The 19902-nt window shown below is 35.9% G+C and overlaps 1 protein-coding gene across 1 annotated transcript; it reads left to right on the forward strand.

The window, feature by feature from the left end:
* Positions 1-1814: 1814 nt before the first annotated feature.
* On the forward strand, positions 1815-6460 carry LOC110878794 (protein FAR1-RELATED SEQUENCE 1). The gene is made up of 5 exons (XM_022127157.2): positions 1815-1922; positions 2372-2486; positions 3584-4014; positions 4091-4308; positions 6066-6460. The coding sequence occupies exons 2-5, from the start codon at positions 2381-2383 to the stop codon at positions 6067-6069; spliced, it is 759 nt and encodes a 252-aa protein (XP_021982849.1). The 5' UTR covers positions 1815-1922; positions 2372-2380; the 3' UTR covers positions 6070-6460.
* The last annotated feature ends 13442 nt before the right edge of the window (positions 6461-19902 follow it).

Below are 19902 nucleotides of genomic sequence, written 5' to 3' on the forward strand. Positions count from 1 at the left end.
CCAAATATCATCGTTCGTGTGGTGTTGTGTCTTCATTCATTCAGTCACTACGGAAGCATTTTTTATTTATATTCAAAGGGTGCCTCAAGGAAGGGTGTTTATTTGGCCAATGTTTTGTATGCTAGTCGCTCTAGCTGGTTGGAACCAAGGTTCAAAGGATCAATGGGATCGAAATTATCATGGCCAAGGATCGTTATCTAGGCAAAATATCATAGTTCGAGTGGTGATGCGTCTTCATACATTCAGTCTCTTCAGAAGCATTTTTATATATATCTTGAAGGGTAGTTATTTGGCCATTGTTTTGTATGCTTTCTAACTTTTCTTGTCTGCTGTGTGGGTGTAAAGTATGCTTCTTGCCTGTTAACTATTTGGTGTTTTGTTAGGGTGGTAGTTGGTGTCTTAAGTTTGTTTTCTCCCAGCACCTTACTGGGTTGTTTTTGTTCTTTATGTTGGTTAATGTAGTTCGTTTCTTGCTGTCAAAAAAAAAAAAAAAAAAAAAAAAAGAAAAAAGAAAAAAGTAAATTACAAGTTTTGTCCTTTATGTTTACATCAAATTGCAGGCGCTGCCCTTTAGCACAAAACTTGACAAGTTTTGTACTTAATGTTCCAAAATCTTACACGTTATATCCTTTAGGCCAAATTTAGTTAAATTTTTTGGTTAAATCTGATCACCCAAAGACATTTTAGTCCTTTTACTTATTTATTTAAAATAATTTAATAAAAAACAAACCTATATTAAAAATCATATGAACCCAATCAATCTCAACCATTGAACCCCCACACTCAAAACCCACCGCCACCGCTGCTGGACTTCAGCCTCCCCCGTTGAATTCGACATACTCCACTCTCCCTCCGACAAAGATTCTGACGCAACAAACCCTAACCCCCAATTTATAAACCCTAACCCTCACATATCCTCTCAATTCTACACATTTAACCTTGAATCACACAATTTGATGATCCTATGCATTCTCGACCGTCGGATCCTAACCCCCGACGAGATCACGGCACCACCTGCCACCACCTCCACCCTACCACCACCAGCCATCACTGCCTTTACATGCTATCACCAGCCCCCATCGTCCCCCACCGCCGCCAACAACCACCATCAACCACCCACCCACCTTCAATCTAATCTACCACCACCGCTAAACCCACCCTCCAGATCTGAGAAAGTTTGAGTCGAGAGAGAGAAGAGAGAGAGAGAGCGCATCTGATAGAAAGAGAGAAGGCTTCTTTATACATCTTTTTATTTTTTAGAAACTAGCCTCTAAATATAAAACATTTTACACAATAGTCTCCGAGGAGATAAAATGACAAAAGTGCCCTCATGTGCAAGACACATGACCAGATTTAACTAAAAAATTAACTGTGTTAGGGCCAAAGGACATAACGTGTAGGATTTTGAAACATTAAGTATAAAACTCGTCAACTTTTGCGCTAAAGGACAACACCTGCAATTTAGTGTAAACATAAAGGACAAAACTTGTAATTTACAAAAAAAAAAGAAGAAGAAGAGGATAATTCTATACGATTTTTTTAAGTTTATGTTTTTAGGAACTAGGAGGTTCTATGGAAACATTCATGTAAGTATCCAAGAACCCTCCACAAATAAGGCTGTAAACGAACCGAATGAACACGAACAACGCTATGTTATTATGTAAAGAATATTACATTTATTGAACCGTGTATTACACGAGAGTTTTTAAAAATATAACTTTTTATTATTATTTGCTAAAAAATATTACATTTATTCAACCCGAGGAATCCACGCATATAACCAATTCTTATTATGTATAAAAATTCTAGGGTTCGATACATTTAATTTACAGCTGTCTCTCTGTCTCACGCTGCTCACTTGCCGCCATAGCCACCGTCGAAGCTCACTGCACCACCACCGGCGACCGTTAAATTGCTCAATTGTACGCTCCCTTCAACTTCAACTTCTACAGTTCTACAGTCTAATTTGTGAGTTCTAATCTCCTAATTTCTTCTCACACTTATTCCTTTACAACACTATCAAATGCGTATAATATTAAACGATTCAATTCATCTTTCTCAAAGATAAATTTGTAATAATAAAAATGCCTCAGTTAACTTGAAAACAACCTAAATTTCTCAAGAATTGTATTGATTCCAGTATACATTTATCCAGTATTCAGTCTGCATGTCACCTTTGCTCTAGGTTTTCATTTTATAGTATCTATTAATTTATTTATTTTTGTGATAAATTCAATTATGTACATTTGAATGTCACCTTATTTGTAGATCAACATTAGATTAGATTGAATTTTTTTTTATGATTTTAGCCTGATTCATGTTACTCTCTGGTGTATATTACTATTTAATACTGGTTTGCCTGAACATGAAGGATGCACAAATGTCTTCCTTATGTCATGATCCAACACCTACTCGAAGAGCACAATCGACCTGTCAGCAAGAAGCGGTTGCTTGTAACGATGAAACCGAAGGGCTATCCGTGGATGGTAAGAGAGTTTTAACCTGCCTCTATTATGCAGAGAAACTACATGACCATAATTGTAATTTGATATGTCAAGCTCTTAGATAATCAGAATTTGGCACACATTTATAAAGTTAATTATCTGATAATCACAACCTTAAAATAGCATAAGTACGTGTTACAGCTGATTATCTGATTCTGATTATTCCGTACCGCACAATCACTTTCAAACTGTGTTTAAAAAAGCGCGCTTGAAGCGAGATTGAAGTGATGAAGCGCTGGAAAAAACGCTTTTTTGGCTCTGAAGCGTTATATTACGTGAAGCGAAGTGAAGCGAGCTTTAAGCGGCGAAGCGATGAAGTTGTGAAGCGACCCTCCAGCCAATCAGATCACCATTTGGGCCATTTTTTAAGCCCAACAGTCTTTACAAGGTACATATCGACCTTATATCGACGATATAGCGACTTCCTATGTGAAATCCGGCGACAAATTCCGGCGACGGAGTTGCTTTCAGCCGGAAACAAGGAAGAAGGGGGAAGAAGAAGAAGAAGAAGAAGAAGAAGAGAGATGCGGCTGCGTATCTTTTAGGCTTTTAGGGTTTTTATAAGTTAAGGTTTTTAAACATTTAACCCCTCTATCTTTCATTAGTTTACATTCAGTCCCTGAAACTTCTAACTTTTTACTTAAAAAGTGTAAAGATAGTTTGTCTATTTAAACATTTAACCCCCTCTATCTTCAGTAGTTTACATTTGGTCCTTAAACTTTTTAATTTATGCATAAAAGTACAAAATTAACATTATAAAATACATATATTTAATATGGATAGCTATCTTTTATACATATATATAAAATTAACATTATATATAATTATATATAATATGGAGCGCTTCGTATACGTGAAGCTCTCGCTTCGCGCTTGAAGCTTCGCTTAAAGCTTTTGGAACCAAAACGCTTCGGAGCGCTTCGCGCTTTTTTAAACCAAGCTTTCAAAACACACACCCAATCACGCCCTAAGTTTGTAGGGAAACTCTTGTGAATATTGAGTTTCAGAAGGTTATGTTTGTATTCAACTCGGATGGTTATATACTCATATATGTATTTGTATTCTTTTTTTTTTCTCAGTGGATAAACAACAAACTATATCGGAGGATGACGTTGAAAAGACAGAGCTACCTGCGCAAGGGGAACTAAATACGTGTGAATCTGACAAAAATCAAGAACCATGTGAGGGTATGCTGTTTGAATCAGACGAAGCAGCAAGAACGTTTTACGATGATTACGCAGGGCGGGTTGGTTTCGTTACCCGTGTTTTATCTTCCCGTAAGTCAGAGAGAGACGGAACGATTATTTCTCGCGGACTTGGATGTAGAGGGGATATAGAAAATCACAAAAAGGAGACCGTTACGGTTAAGAAAAAGAATAAGGGTAGAGAAAATTGTGCGGCAATGATTTTAGTTAAGCGACAGAAACCCGGGAATTGGGTTGTCAGGAAATTTATAAAGGAACACAACCATCCACTTCGTGTTTCGGTTTTGCAGAGACGACCCCTGTTTGTAAGTTTGCAGTGACTTATGCATATATGTAATTTCATTTGCATAATATGAAAATATACACAACAATTTTGTGTAGGATGAGAAAGACAAGAGAATTCAGGAACTAAGTGCTGAATTGCGTGTAAAGAAGCGGTTAACTGCATCGTATCGGGAACAACTTCTTGCTATAATGAAAGATGTTGATGGGCACAACGAATATCTATCTTCAAAAGTTGAAATTGTACGTAATAATTTAAAAAAGCTTGAAGCAAACATCCTCCAGGGTTCAGATACAGACCAACTGCCGTATGTGAGGTGAGTAGTTTGGTATTTCCTATACGCCATTCTTGTACTTTGTTGCAAATTGATCATTATTCTTATAAAAATGACAAAAGAACTGTATAGGTAATTCAAAGGTATATGAATTAGATGTCTAGATGATATAATAGACGTATATCTTTCTTTTTATCACCTTTAGCTACAATCTATATTCCATTTATATATGATCAAATTAGGTTGCCATTTAACTTAGCGCAATTCTTTAATTAGTTTCATTTTCTCTAGAAAAACCAGTGGTGGACTATGTAAGAACTAATTATGAATTAAAATAAATTGCATACAAAGGAGATATGATCATATCAATTGTTCAATAAGTTTTTACATCTAGAGCCTTTATGCACAGCTAAGTTACTTTTCTGATAAATTTTTAGATTTTAGTTACAGTACTCAGATACTATATCGGGCAGATTGTATAACATAGTACGCACACTTGACATGATCAAGAATAATATGTGTGTCGTTTGTTATTAGTTTTTTGACTGTTAAGCAACTCTCGGCCTCCCACCTCTATATATTACACATGTTGAAATTCAATTTATTTTTGGGGAATTGGCCTGTAATAATCCCAACTAGAGGTCACTGGCGATTGACAGTCCCACCTTTAAATATTCCCTCCACCAGTCCCACCTTGCACCTATTTTTTCTACACCGGTCCCCCGTTAAAAAAACTTAACGAAGTTATGTTTTTTTTTTTTCCAAATTATAAACAATTTTTTACGGCTTTTGATCAGAACGACGATACGAGTCCATTTATGTAAAACTTACCTCGAAACGGTGCTCCAAACGATGAAAACCGCACTTCAATTCGGGTGTTTAAATTTCCAATTAACAAAAATCAAGTCATTTAGAGCACCATTTCGAGGTAAGTTTTACATCAATGGATTTGTATCGTCGTTCTGATCAAAAGCCCTAAAAATTTGTTTGTAACTTGGAAAAAAGCTTAACTCGACCGATGTAGGAAAAATAGGTGAAAGGTGGGACTGGTGGGGGGAATATTCAAAGGTGGGACTGTCAATGGCCAATGACCTCTAGTTGGTATTATTACAGGCCAATTCCCCTTTATTTTTTTATCTGTCGATTGAAAAGACTGAATTGTAAGAAACTTTTTGTATGTGTTACGAGCTAGAACATAAATTTGCATTATCATAGAGTCGTATGATTTTTTGTGTAGATGTTACGAGTTAAGAACGGTTGTGTACTATCTGATTTTCTATTTCAACTTTGCAATATGTATAGTATTTAAAGTAGTACAATGGTGGGTCAGGTGGTAGATCAAAAAATGTTCGGGTTGAAACAGGTCATTCTCTAGTAGGAGTCAAAACAAACCGCATGGGGTTGGGTTGACCGGTAGTCAGTGTTTTCAGTTTTATTATTATTATTATTATTTTCCTAAAAAATTAGTTTGTTATTAGTTATTACTTATGATTTCAAAAACAATTTTTTAAGTATTATTCCAAAATACTTGCATAAAACAACTTTGTAGGCATTAGAAACAGACTTTGCCTGACACTCAACTTGTTTGACCCATTCCCCTTTTAGCTAACTTTGGCGATTATTTGACCTATTTGAAATAAAACATAACCGAAATCAAATCGATCGTAGTAGGTAAATGAGTCAAGATTCCTGGTAAATGCACTGTAAAATTTGTACCGGATATGATTCCATTTCGAATCCATGGCCGTTTATTGTGGAGAAAATGCAATTTTTTTAACTTTTTCTATTTTAATCGACAGGTAAGAGTACCGGCTTTACTCTGGTGTTTTAAAGTAGCAGTAAACAGAGGTCGGCTTGTATGACTGTAAGCATATATCAACAAAGGTGCTTGATCGGTACAAAAAAAAAATGTTGGAATATCCACGTCACCATAATGTCTTTCAGGACTAGGTTGCGAAAAGGTGAGTACCTTGATGCCTAACTTAGTAAAGATATATGTAGAGAATACTCGAAGTATATATGAATATGAATGAGAACCAAGTATGTTAACTAGTTTCCTTGAAGCACTAACCTTTAGGGGTAGTACTTACGGTTGTAAATTATTTGTATCGCTCCTGATAGGTTCGTAAAAGCTCTACCAAGCTGAAGTCAAAGTTAAAGAAACTCTGGCTGAAATTAAAGGATGTTTAACAAACTTCAGGGGTAGTATCTACGAGTGTAAAGTATGCAGATTAGGCTTGCGAGCATAACTGAGTCTGTTACTTATATAACTATAGGTATATAATATAATCTATAGTTAACACCTATGAAGCACGAGGACGGCATATTGCATCGAGTACCCGTCCCGGGGATGGAAACGCGTAGGGGACGGCTCGGGGTTGTTTTCCAAACGTACCCGATATTGGGTACTTCCAATACTGAGTATCGGGGACGTTTCCTAAAATATTTAGGGTTTTAACCGCTCTTCTAACTTCCAAATACGTAAGTCGGCCTTTTATAATTGGGGGGGGGGGGGGGGGGATATTCCACGGTCCTCCCAACCGCCGGAGTGTGACACTCCGCAGGTTAGCTTAGTCCCATAGCCACCTGGGGGTTAATACCCTATACCGAGTCGATCCGTTTCCCCGTGGAAGAGGTGGGTGGCTGGTGACCATCCCTGGAGTCGAACCCGGGTCTCTGGGGAGAGAAAGGGTGAAACTAGCCAACTGGGCTACCCCAGTTATAGATGCGTTGGCCTTTTATAATTATATATGCTACGTTGGCCTTTTATAAATATATATGCTATTCTGAACATTCACGTACAACAAGTCTGATCATCATCTTTTTTCAAGTATTCATCATTCATCGTAGATGTTGGGTTTTTGGAGGTTGCTGATCTTTCGCTAGATGAACCGGAATTTGAAAATGTTTTGATTATTGATAATTAATTACCTATGGTTGTGTAGTGTTTTTGGAGTTTAATATATTTTTGGACTTTGTTTAATATATTTTTATTTTTGGGACTTGTTTAATATATTTTTATTTTTTAATATTATTTTTTTTTGCCGTACGCGTATCTTGTATTTTTGAGTTTTGCCGTTCCCCGTACCCGTATCGTCCCCGTACTTCAATCTCGTATCTGTGCTACGTAGGTTAACACTATGAGCACGATAATATATATAAAACTAATTTGTGCATGTAGTCTAACCAACTGATAACCATCTTTTGGCAAGAACCAAGCAGAACCGTTAGCAGGTCCATGAGCTACGCCTAGGACCCAATTTTAGGACCTAATCTTTAGGGCTGAGGACCTAATCTTTAGGGCTGGCATCTTGTGTCAAATACGACCTGTTAAGACACGAACAGGAAATAGGTAAACACGAACATGACACGAAATCTTATCATGTCGGGTTTTCCAAACAAGAACACAAACCTGATAATAAATAGGTTACACGAACACGACCTGTTAAGACACGAAAAACTTAACAACGTATCATACGACCTATTAAGACACGAACACGGCCTGTTATTACATATTTGATGTATAGTCATTAAGGATCCTGTTTAGTGAAACAAAAGTCGACGAAGGTTCACAAAAGTCTTAAATAATGCATAAATAGATAATCCTTAACAAACTTAAAACAAAAATACATAAAAGTCAAATCATAACATTCATTAAAAACTATTTCAAGTTCCCATGGGTCTTTTTCTTAAATCTTCAATTCCAAACAATCAAACCTACACACAATAATTATAGTCATATGAAGCATGGGCAATTGGACATAAACTAATTGTTTGAATCATATAGTTTTATCAAGCAACATTTGGAGTGGGCACCTTAGGATTATTCACTGATTTTTAGCAACACTACTTTAAGCATTTGGAGTAGATACCTTAAGATTGTTCACGAAGTTTGAAGCATCTGATTCACGATAAATGTCAAAACGACATTGTATCTTTTGTGAGCTCATCTACATTAACTTGGTTAGAACCTACAAAATACAAACAAACATATGTCATTTTTCAGGCGGTGTCCTTTGACGCAAAACTTGACGAGTTTTGTACATAACGTGTTAAAATCTTGCACGTTACGTCCCTTGGCCCTAACCCAGTTAGATTTTTTGTTAAGTCTGATCACCCAAGGGTAGTTTGATCTTTTTACCCATTTTATTGTTATTATATATATATATACATACACACACACACATATATATATATATATGTATATAGGGGAAGGTTCTATGCAGAACACTAAATATTGCGAGAACACGCAGAACAAAATGAATCACTCATTTTTGTTCTCGTAATAATTAGTGTTCTGTAATGATCCTTATCCTATGTATATATATATCACTAACTTCAACTCACACACTCTCTCTACAACTCTCTCTCACTACCACTCTCTGTCTCTCACACAAACTCAAGATCCTTCCACCATCATCAACCCCCTTAGCCACCCCACCCACACCATCTGCCACCGCCCCCACCTCTCACAAATCCACCCCCACATCCACCACCAACAACCACCGTCCCCACCCACACCGTCTGCCGCCGCCCCTTTCAAAACCCTAACCCTAAACTATTGCAATTCGAGTAAGTTTTCCGAGCACGAAGACCAAGAACACGACGTTGAGGAGAGTAATCGATCGTAAGAGTCGTGAAATTGTTCCCGTTAGATTCGTGAGTGCTCATTGTTGGGGCATTCTCATTGGAGAGTGGAGGTGATGAGAATGCAAAGTCCATTTTTCCTACAAAGTGTAAAAAGTCATAAAACACCACAATTTCAGCCATAAAATACACTCAAACTCACAAATAACAGAGTGAAGATCATTAAAACACAATATCCAAGCCCTAACAGTCCATAAAAACTTGAAACACACCATCGTAGAACTATGAATATAAAACACAACATGATAATCAACATAAAACACAGTAATGTTAGTCATTCGAAAATCAAAGCCTTATCATACAAAACACAATACAAAACCCACAAATATGACGTTTTAGTAATCTTCACTTTATTATTTGTGGGTTTTGATTGTGTCTTATGACTAAAATTGTGATGTTTTATGACTTTGTACACTTTGTAGGAAAATGGACTTTGTAGCCAACTCCCACCCTATATATATACATACATACATATATGTATCACTAACTACAACTCACACACTCTCTCTACAACTCTCTCTCTCTCTCACAAACTCAAGATCCCTCCCCATCATCAACCCCCTCAGCCACCCCCACCCACACCATCTGCCACCGCCCCCACCTCTCAGAAATCCACCCCCACATCTACCACCAACAACCATCGTCCCCACCCACACCGTCTGCCGCCGCCCTTTCAAAACCCTAACCCTAAACTACTGCAATTCGAGTCAGTTTTCCGAGCACGAAGACCAAGAACACGACGTTGAGGAGAGTAATCGATCGTAAGAGTCGTGTAACTGTTACCGTTAGATTCGTTAGTGCTCATTGTTGGGGCATTCTCATTGGAGAGTGGAAGTGATGAGAATGCCCGGCCGGAATTGGATCCGGAGGTGGAATCAAGCCGGAATCTAGTCAGGTCGTCTTGTTGGTCTTCAGAATATGCTTTTGATAAACGGAGGCGAAGTTGTGGTTGTGGTGGTGGTTAAAGGTTGTGGTTGTTGTTGAAAGTCGTCTTGGAAATCTTGTTGGTTGCCGGCCACCATTCCTAACGATGGTCTCACTGTGGTTGTGAGTTATGGTGTTGGTTGAATGTTAAGAGAGTGATAAATTTTGTGAAGAAATTGTTCCATGAAATCTGATTGAATTCTAGCGCAGCGATGGTAGGTTTCTTTATATGACTTTGTTGGTTGTATTAGAGATTTGATTTTGTGAAGTGGTTTGATTAGTTGATTATCTCAATAACTTAAAATCGCCTCTTGATGTCAGATCTAGAAGTGAGCTGACTAAAATGTGGTAATAAAAGAGGGGTGGGGGTAATCAGGAGGAGGTGGTGGTGGTGGTGGCAAATATAATATATATAAACATATATGAACAAACAAATAAATTACCTTAAGTCTTGCTCTCACTCCATAGGCATGTGTTGAATCATTCATTGTATCCTCACTCCCTTTGCTAGCATTTGAAGCACATGTTGAATAATCCCTTGTATCCTCACTGACATTTAACATGACATTTAACATGACATATTCATTAAAAGTAGAATTCAAAAACTGATCAACATCTATATATTCACAGCTTCCCTCTCTATATACTTGTGAATAACTCCAATTGATATAATGCTTGTATCTTGGATCCAACACCACAACTATGGCTAATATAAGACAAAAATCATACCAATATTTCTAAAACTTCGCCTTGCCATTTTTATAAGACTCATACTCATACCCTCATGTAAAGGCAAATAAGCCATAAAAAAATGTGTGGATAGTGCAAGTTTGCAATCGGATATTTGGTACCCGAAAAAACATTTGTCACATTATAAAATACTACAAGAAAAATACATATCTTTTCAATCTTGTCCTACTCTAATGCATTTGGACAATGTTTAAAGTTAGAATCACATAATTCTAAATGACAAAGACACGTCGATAATAAAGGACACTATCAAGCATGAAAAAGATTGAATTCCACCTAGTAACAACGTCTTGCCTTAACCCCTTTTTCTTTTTAATAGAAAGCAACTGACCATAATCCAAAAACGTTTCCTTCCTTTGTTATGAACCTTTCACATACTTGATACTCTCTCTAACTTTGTAAACATACTCATTAATTTCTTTTAGCTCATCTTGCACAATCAAGTTCAAAATATGTGCAGATCTCAAATGGAAAAAAAAAAAAAACCCTTAGAAACAAGTGGTTGTATTCAGTTATTTTCTCGAAAGCCCAATGAAAGTGTCATTAAAAGGAACATTATCTAAGGTCACATAGTAAATTTTTTTTCTATGCCCTATTCTACTAGAATAGAATACATCTTTTTCACATAAAGCAACACTAGTATTAGGTGGTGGCATAAAAGAAAATGATAAAACTCTCTTTTGCAAAACTCAATGATCCATAAAATGATATGTAATTGCTAAATACCCATTGCTAGCAAAAAAATTCCATAAATCTGAAGTTAAGCCTAACCTCTAAGGTGATTCCATAAGCATGTCTTTTACCCTTTCTTTTTCTTTCTTAAACATTTTTAGTAAACTAGATTCACGGTATTCCTAGAAAAGGTATTCATATCAAGTTGCAAGTACTTAAACAAATCTCTAAATGCCTTATAGTCTACGAATGATAGAGGCAATTCATGCATCACAATAGCAACTATAAGCATTTTGTGGAACGCATTTTGACTTAAAGTAGAAGACTTTAACTTCATGTCACTATTTAAAAGCATTTGACCAACATCTCTAGAAGTAGTATTTAGCAGGATGTTATGTGTTGAGAAGACTTCAATTTCATGTCACTATTTAAAAGCTTTTGACAAATACTTTACTAAACTAAAGTAGTAGGTGGAAAGATTCCATACAAATGCAACAAATGTTATCATGTATAGTAGTAAGCAAGGTACAAGAAATAATTCCTGCTATATAACATCCTGCTTTGGTACTACTTTTAAAGATGTTGGTCAACTACTTTCAAATAGTGATATGAAGTTAAAGTCATCTACTTTTAGTCAAAATACGTTCTATGAAATGTTTTGTGGCAGCTATTGTGAGGCATGAACTGCCTTTGTCATTTGTAGACTATAAGGCATTTAGAGATTTGTTTAAGTACTTGTAATCCGGTTTGAATATCATCTCTAGGAATACCATAAAATCTAATTTACTAAAAAAAGTTTAAGAAAGAAAAGGAAAAGAAAAAGGTAAAAGACATGCTTATGGAATCACATGGGAGGTTATGCTTAACTACATATTTATGGACTTTAATCCCTACTGATGGGTATTTAGCAATTATAGTTCAATTTATGGATAAACATTGGTTTTTGCAAAAGAGAGTTTTATCATTTTTCTTTTATGTCACTAGCACGTATTGGCGTTGCTTTATGTAAAAATGTGTTTTCTATTCTAATAGAATGAGACATAGAAAAAAATATTCCATGTGACCTTAGATAATGCTTCTTCAAATGACACTTTCATTGAGCTTTTGAGAGAACAATTGAATACAAAATCATCACTTGTTTATAAGCGTATTTTTTTTTTTTCACTTGAGATGTGCACATATTATGAACTTGATTGTGCAAGATGGGCTAAAGGCAATTAATGAGTGTTTACAAAGTTATAGAGAGTATCAGGTATGTAAAAGGTTCACAACAAACGAAGGAAAAGTTTTTGGACTGTTTTCAGTTGCTTTCTATTAAAAAGAATTAAAGGCAAAACGTGTTACTAGGTGGAATTCTACCTTTTTATTACTTGATAGTGCCCTTCATTATCGACGTGCCTTTTGCCATTTAGAATAAAATGATTCTAATTATAAACATTGTTCAAATGAGTGGGACGAGACCGAAAAAATATGTATTTTTCTTGGAGTATTTTATGATGTGACAAATGTTTTTTCGGGTACCAAATATCCGACTGCAAATTTGTACTATCCACACGTGTTTGTGGCTAATCTGACTTTATACGAGGATATGCGTTCAAATGATGAGTAAATAAAAAAATAGCAAAGTTTTAGAAATATTGGTATGATTTTAGTCTTATATTAGCCATAGGTGTTGAATCTTAGATACAAATTGTATTTTATGGATTGGAGTCTTATATTAGCCATAGGTGTTAGAATCCTAGATACAAGTTGTATTTTATGGATTGGAGTTATTTACAAGTATATGGAGTGGAAACTGTGAATATACAAATATTGATATTTTTTTAATTCTACTTCTAATTAATATGCTATGTTAAATATCGGTGAGGATACAACACATGCTACCAAAGTGGGTGAGGATATAAGGGATAATTCAACACATGCCTGTGAAGTCATAGCAAGACTTAAGGTAATTTATTTGTTTGTTTATATATTGTCTTTTAATTATTGACTAACTATTTTTTTTATTATTCATTTTTATGATTTTGAACACAAGTAAAGATTTTACAACTCAAAAAGTAATAACTGCAATTGTATTCGGAGGAGTTGATAGGAATCGATAATTTGATGTGTTGGATTTTTGGAAAGCCAACGAGTTCAGATATCCCGCACTTGTGATGATGGCAAGAGACGTTTTGGAAATTCTGGTATCTGCTATTGCATTGGAGTCTACATTCAGTGCAAGTCAAACTGTATTAATTGAACATCGATGTTCACTTAGGTGGTGTTTGTTTTTGTAAAAAATCTGTCTGTGCCGCGCAGACATTACCATTTGTGTGGACTGTTTGTTTTCCGAAGACGTTTCATTAAAAACGTCTGCGTAAGCTCTTCTTGGTGCAGACTTGCCCCATCCACTTCTAAGGTCTGCAGAGGGTTAAACAACACCACCGTCCATCGCCACACCATCTACCACCACCACCCACGGTCCATTGTCCACCACCCATTGTCCACAACCGCCCACCATCACCAGTTTATTTTAGAAGTCTACATACGTTAAAAAACAAACAGCCTTCTTCTTGTAGACTGTAGAGATTTGGTCCACCTCTTCTACAGATGTTTGCAGATGTGGTCCGCAGACTACAGACATTTTACCTCTTAAAAAACAAACTGCACCTTAGTAAAGATACCGTTTGGGCTCTAATCTGCACAAAAAATTGGCTATTTGGAGGTTGTTGAATGTCCATTTCTTTAAAATTTTGTTAGTTTTTTACGTATTATTATATTAATGGTATATATTTGTTGTATTCTGTAGGTTCTAACCAAGTTAGTGTAGATGAGCTAACAAAAGATATAATGTCGCTTGATTAGTCGTGAATCAGATGTTTTAGAATTCTCTGAGAACAATCATAAGGTATTCACTCTAAATGCTTCAAGTAGTGGTGCTTGCTAAAAATAAGTGAATCTGTTTAGTGATGTTGCTTGATAAAACTATATGAATCGGTTTATGTCCAATTATACATGCTTAATATGACTAATTATTTGTGTGCTGGTTTGATTTTTTTTAATTGAATATTTAAGAAGAGAGACATATGGGAACTTGAAATTGTATTTAGTGGATGTTTTGATTTGATTTTTATGGATTTTTGATAAGGATTATGTATATACACATTATTTAATATTTTTGTGAACCATTTTATGGTTTTTTTTTAAGGATCATGGTGTCTTAGCAGGTCATATCATACACTATAAAGTTTTTCGTGTCTTATTAGGCCGTGTTCATGTTTGGAAAAACTGTTACGATAAGATTTCATGTCGTGTTCGTATCTTAACATGTCGCGTATGATAAGATATGCCAGCCCTACCTTGAAGTACTTGTATTCGTCTTCAACAACAATTTTTTGTTCCCATTCACCCATTGATCGACCACCGAAAACTACTTGTTGTATACCAAATAACAACACACAAATGTAAAGACGATTACATACTTTTAGGGGTGTTTTAAAACCGGTTTTTTTTTTTTTTTTTTTTTTTTTTTTTTTTTTTGTAATGTTAAGTAATCACAATCAGATAATCAATTATATAAAATGTGTTGTGGGAGATGGCATTGGATATGCTTATTACAAAATAATCAGATAATTTGTTTTTTATCTTATGACTTTGTTGTATGAACTACATAATAAGTCTTTACAACTTTTTGTAAAAGTGTGTTTGTATGCGTATATATTAATTTTAGGAATGATGGATTTTAATAAGCCAAACTATTCGTAGTTCGCCGACCAACCACATTCAATGGATACTTAAATGTGACATTTGTACTCTGTAAACGATGTACGATGTAAAATAATATCGATTATCAGTAAAACGATGTACTTTGGTGTCAATGTTTTTGTATTTGTGTTTGATGATTTTACGTTTTGATTCTAGTTCGATTTCAAGCTTTAAATCGCTTTCTGGAAAGTTATACACAAACTGATGCGTAAACGTAATCAGTTTAACGCGACAAACACTCCGGAACAGTGACATAGGCTTAACATATGTTAAATAACCTTTACATAACTTAGAAATAAGTTTTGAAGGGTTTGGTGTGTCGAAAACAAGTTTATTCGATTGCTGGACTATTTGCGACAAACTGCGAAAGTATGCCGATTCATATAGTAACAAACATTCCGGAACTTGATCAAAGCTAAACATACCTTAAATATCCTTTACATAGCTTAGAAATAGGCTTTGAGGGGTTCAGTATGCAAAAAATGTGCTTATTTAATCAATAGGGACTAAAAGCATCAAAAAGTGCATAAGTTTGCATTTACGCGCATATCTTACGTTCTGAACATATATCCGGACATCCAAAAATTTTTGTAATCATTAAAATTTTTTATTTTAGTGATTGGAATGCAAAAATACTACTTGTCGCGTAATTTGGATCGTTTTCGCATCCGTTCGAGTTTTCGTCGTAATTAACCGAATAACGTGACCGTACGACCAAACGAACCGACATCCAAGATGTTTTCAAGCATATTTCATGTTCCATATGCTTTAACTTCATTGTAGAGCCTTGAAATGGGGTTAACTGGGCTTACAAGCATCAAAAACAAAGTTTATAGCTTGCAGGGACTAAAACTGACAATTTCTGAAAGATCCATCGCGGGCCGCGTAAGCCAAGGGTGAGTCTTACGCGGGGCGCGACAACCTCATCTGGCAGAAACATTGAATCTGGTTCAGCAGCCTGTTTCCATTGATTTTTACCATGGTTTTAGCATACATTGAGCTTGTTTTTGTGCTCCCCTGTATTTAAAACTATGGGTAACATGTGTATGGCCAAGATCAAGCTTTGATTTGCTCAAAAACACATGTAATCATTCTAATGATTCAAGGTTTCCTATAAATATCCATCAAGTTTGCCAAGTTCCTTGCTCATTTGATCTAATCTGCTCTAAGTTGAAGCTCTCACTTGTTGAAGGCTTCATACCTGAATAATTTTAGTTCAATTCTTCCTAGCTTGGACACCTTTGTAAGCTTCTTCCATGCTTGTTTATGCTTTTCAAGCATGAAAGTCAAACTTCTGCTTTGACCATGAATTGGTCAAGACAAAGTTCATTTTAACTTTGCAACGTGAGCGTAATCACGATGGTTATAGTCCCTTGTGACTATACCTACTGATTACCACGTCGATTAGTCGAAGTGACGAGTCAAAGTTTAGGTCAAAATGCCGATTATGTGCATTTTGCGACGAAACTATTTTCGGGTATCAAGACACTTTGTTTTGATATCAAATCTGTTTTCTAACTTAGTTAAACATGTTTTAACATTTTTAACTCGTCACTTTTAGTATAGTGCTTGTATAGGGTCGTAAGTCAAGCGGTCTTGACAACCGTTTAGACTTTCGAACCCGACCCATTTGGTCGATCGTTAGGATCCGACCAAACATATATTGTGACCATAGTTGTATAGGGAATAACCTTCCGAGGTTATAACTTATGGTCACTTAGTTTAATTAGTTGTATGATAGTTAGTTTATATGCCTTAGGTAAATGACCAAAATCCCCTTTTCATGCATAATTTGATTTTAAGCATATGTAACCTAAATTTTGTCACTTAAATTGATTATGCAACATATTTAAACATGTTAGGGCATATAATACTTGTCATAGGACTAATTAGGCGTCTCGAATGCGCATTCGTGCGAACGACACGTTAAAGTAGCGTAGACTACCTTAATGAGTCATAACAGGTTGTAAGCACTTAGAATAGGTCCCGATTTATAATGTAAGCTTTGTTAAACCATATCACATGACTTCCAATACTCATTTGGTTTACGAGACCTCATTCTACCCGATCTTCCGATTTAGGTGTCGATTTATTAACATAGTGATCCGATTACTAGGTGCCACTTGATTTCCTTGGTTTACTCGAGCTTTGTTAATCGAGGATACCTTGCAATTCAATGTGAGTACATAGTTCCCCTATTTTACCGTTTTCAATTGTTTTGAGGTGATTCATATGTGCTAAACGATTTCGATGTTTTCAAAAACGAATACTATGGTTTATATTAAACACAACGATTTCGATAATGTGAACGAACTTGTTTGGGACGTTATTACATAACGAATGACATTCATTAACAATGATCAAGCCGACCAGTAGTATGTTATGGTACCATAGGATTTAACAAATCCCGTTATCAAACTTCCACCATGGTTATGTATGAGGGTTATGTGGGTAATGACTGAACCTGATGATTGTTAACTTACCCTTTGGTGGTTTGTTAATACGAGCTGAACGATGGACGAGTTACGAATGTTTGAATGTATTCAACGAGACGACCAAAAGTTAGTTTTCACAATTAAAACATGAACGATTTGAACAAATGAACGATGGCTTATAACATGAACGAGTTAAACGATTTAAACGATTGGTTTTTGGTATGTGATTAGATAACGGGACGAGTATAATGTGATAAAAGCATGTTTGATACGTCGCTAGTACTTCTTATATATAAATGCTTTTATCATATTACATTCCGTGGCATTATTTAGTTCACTTAGACGAACGATTTTAAACGATGACACGCAACGATGTTTACTATATGATATAAACCATACGAGTTTTATTACGAGAATGATTTACAATCTGGTTTACATAAACAAATGTTTTAGTCTAGATTTATGGCAACGAGGTTTTATAAAACTATAACCAACTTGTTTTGAGTTGGTTAATCATATTGCAATGCTAAACACTTTTCAAAACAAGGTTTTCAATTATCGACTCTTATAGTCAAACGAGGCATTGCAACATATATACAAACCATGAATCTGACACACTCACAAAATCTATGTGCTCGCCGGCATTTCTTTGCTGACTTTATTTTCACATATGTTTCAGGTGGTGATTGATGATGTTGATTGTGACTAGGATGCATGCTCACTTAGGATCTGACAAGGCCTTAGTGACTTAATAACACGATGATAGACAATATGTTAAACTTGTTTGTGCTGTTTCAAGAGAATGTTAAACGTTTAATAACTAAATAAAACGAAACTTTTTGATCCATGTGTTGTGAAACAATAATTCTGTCGCTCCACTCCCCAACGTTTCCACCACGGTTTGTTGTTCTACGCGGTCGGGGTGTGACATTAAAGACTTCACCCCTCACACAAACAGTCGGACAACATAAAAACCAAACCCTAATCTCATACACTCTCGCATAAGAAGAACAAAGCCTAATCTCCCCCACTTGATCAAACGAAGAAACAATCATAATCGAATGGCAGAAAGCATCAAGATTAACGTTTAGATTGGTGGGGCATTCGAAGTTGCTACTCCAAAAATGAGGAATGTTAGGTTTACTGATGTAACACCTTACTTAATTGAACCAGAACCACTTGCTTTATGACGTGGTGTCGAGCGGGTATAATTTTTGATATTTTTAAGCACTTTTACTCGTTTATCAAGCTTTAAATTTATAAAACACGATATAACACTATCACTCACGCTAGGGCAAGTGCACCCATCGTTGGCGTAGTATAGTGATGGTAAGATACCGAGGTCGTCCAAGGACACAAGAGCTTTTAATACTGGAATATCGTCAACGTCTAATCTAACCAAATTTTAAGAAAAAGATTTTTAGTAATTAAATTCAATAAAGAAACTAAAATAATAAAAGATAGACAAAATAGAATCTCTTGGTTCTGACTTATCTTTTATGTATCATTTGATGATTTTCGCACTTTGGGTTTTTTAATAGATTATCTTAGTTATTGTGACATGTCCCTCTTTTGGAGGCAACGCTACCCTGGGCTATATTGGTCTGAGTTAGCAGGGATACAGTCCCGCAAGGCCGGAATATTGAAATATAATTAAGTAACTTATTAATGCAAAATGTGGCATGTCCCTCTTTTGGAGGCAACCCTACCCTCGACCATATTGGTCTGAGTCAGCAGAGATACAGTCCCACAAGACCGGTTTAAAGTCTTAGTAGTAGTTTATTTATAAGGGATTCAAGCCGTTCTTACTTCCCCCGATTTGATGTTATCTGCCTCAAAGGAAGTCTAATAAGCTTGAATCAAGTCCTCACAGGATCTATACAAAGAACGAGGCAAGAACTTTACCCAAACCACTCTTCTAACCCAATTCCAGACAGTTAACGCGCTTTATATAGACCGTAAATACACGAATGAGTGAATCAACAAAACATAAAGAGGCGATAGAATAAAGTTCACTTTCAATATAAAAAACTAGTTATTAAAGTCATTAATACACACCCAATTAAAAAGTTAACCAAAGCTTGAAAATCAAAAGTAATACATAAAAGAATTGTCTTCACCAAGTGATGTAAGAGATTAGTCAAGCATGGCCTTAGTTTGACAAAGACTCTTACGATCAATTCTGGATCCCGAGACTACTACACACTCTAAACTCAACGGTTGTGGTGTATGATGGTGTTGCAGTGGTGGAGAAGTGGTGGTGAAGTGAGGGAGAGGACTGTTAAGGGATGGATTGCAATTGAACCAAGCATCCCTATTTATAGCTGGAAACAAACTCCTTACACGGCCCCGTGCCTGGAGGGTACGACCTCTTGTCTCATTCTCTGTCTTCATTTAATGAGTTGTGTCAGTCCGTATGCTAACACCGCCCCGTGACCTTGTACTTGTACTATTGAAGATT

Source organism: Helianthus annuus, chromosome 1, assembly GCF_002127325.2.
Source record: "Helianthus annuus cultivar XRQ/B chromosome 1, HanXRQr2.0-SUNRISE, whole genome shotgun sequence".
In the NCBI taxonomy this organism is placed as follows: domain Eukaryota; kingdom Viridiplantae; phylum Streptophyta; class Magnoliopsida; order Asterales; family Asteraceae; genus Helianthus; species Helianthus annuus.

Coding starts and splice junctions, on each gene's coding strand:
- LOC110878794 (XM_022127157.2), top strand. CDS start 2,381: ATGTCTTCCTTATGTCATGATCCAACACCTACTCGAAGAGCACAATCG. Junction 2,487..3,583: donor CGAAGGGCTATCCGTGGATG/GTAAGAGAGTTT, acceptor TTTTTTTCTCAG/TGGATAAACAACAAACTATA. Junction 4,015..4,090: donor TGCAGAGACGACCCCTGTTT/GTAAGTTTGCAG, acceptor AATTTTGTGTAG/GATGAGAAAGACAAGAGAAT.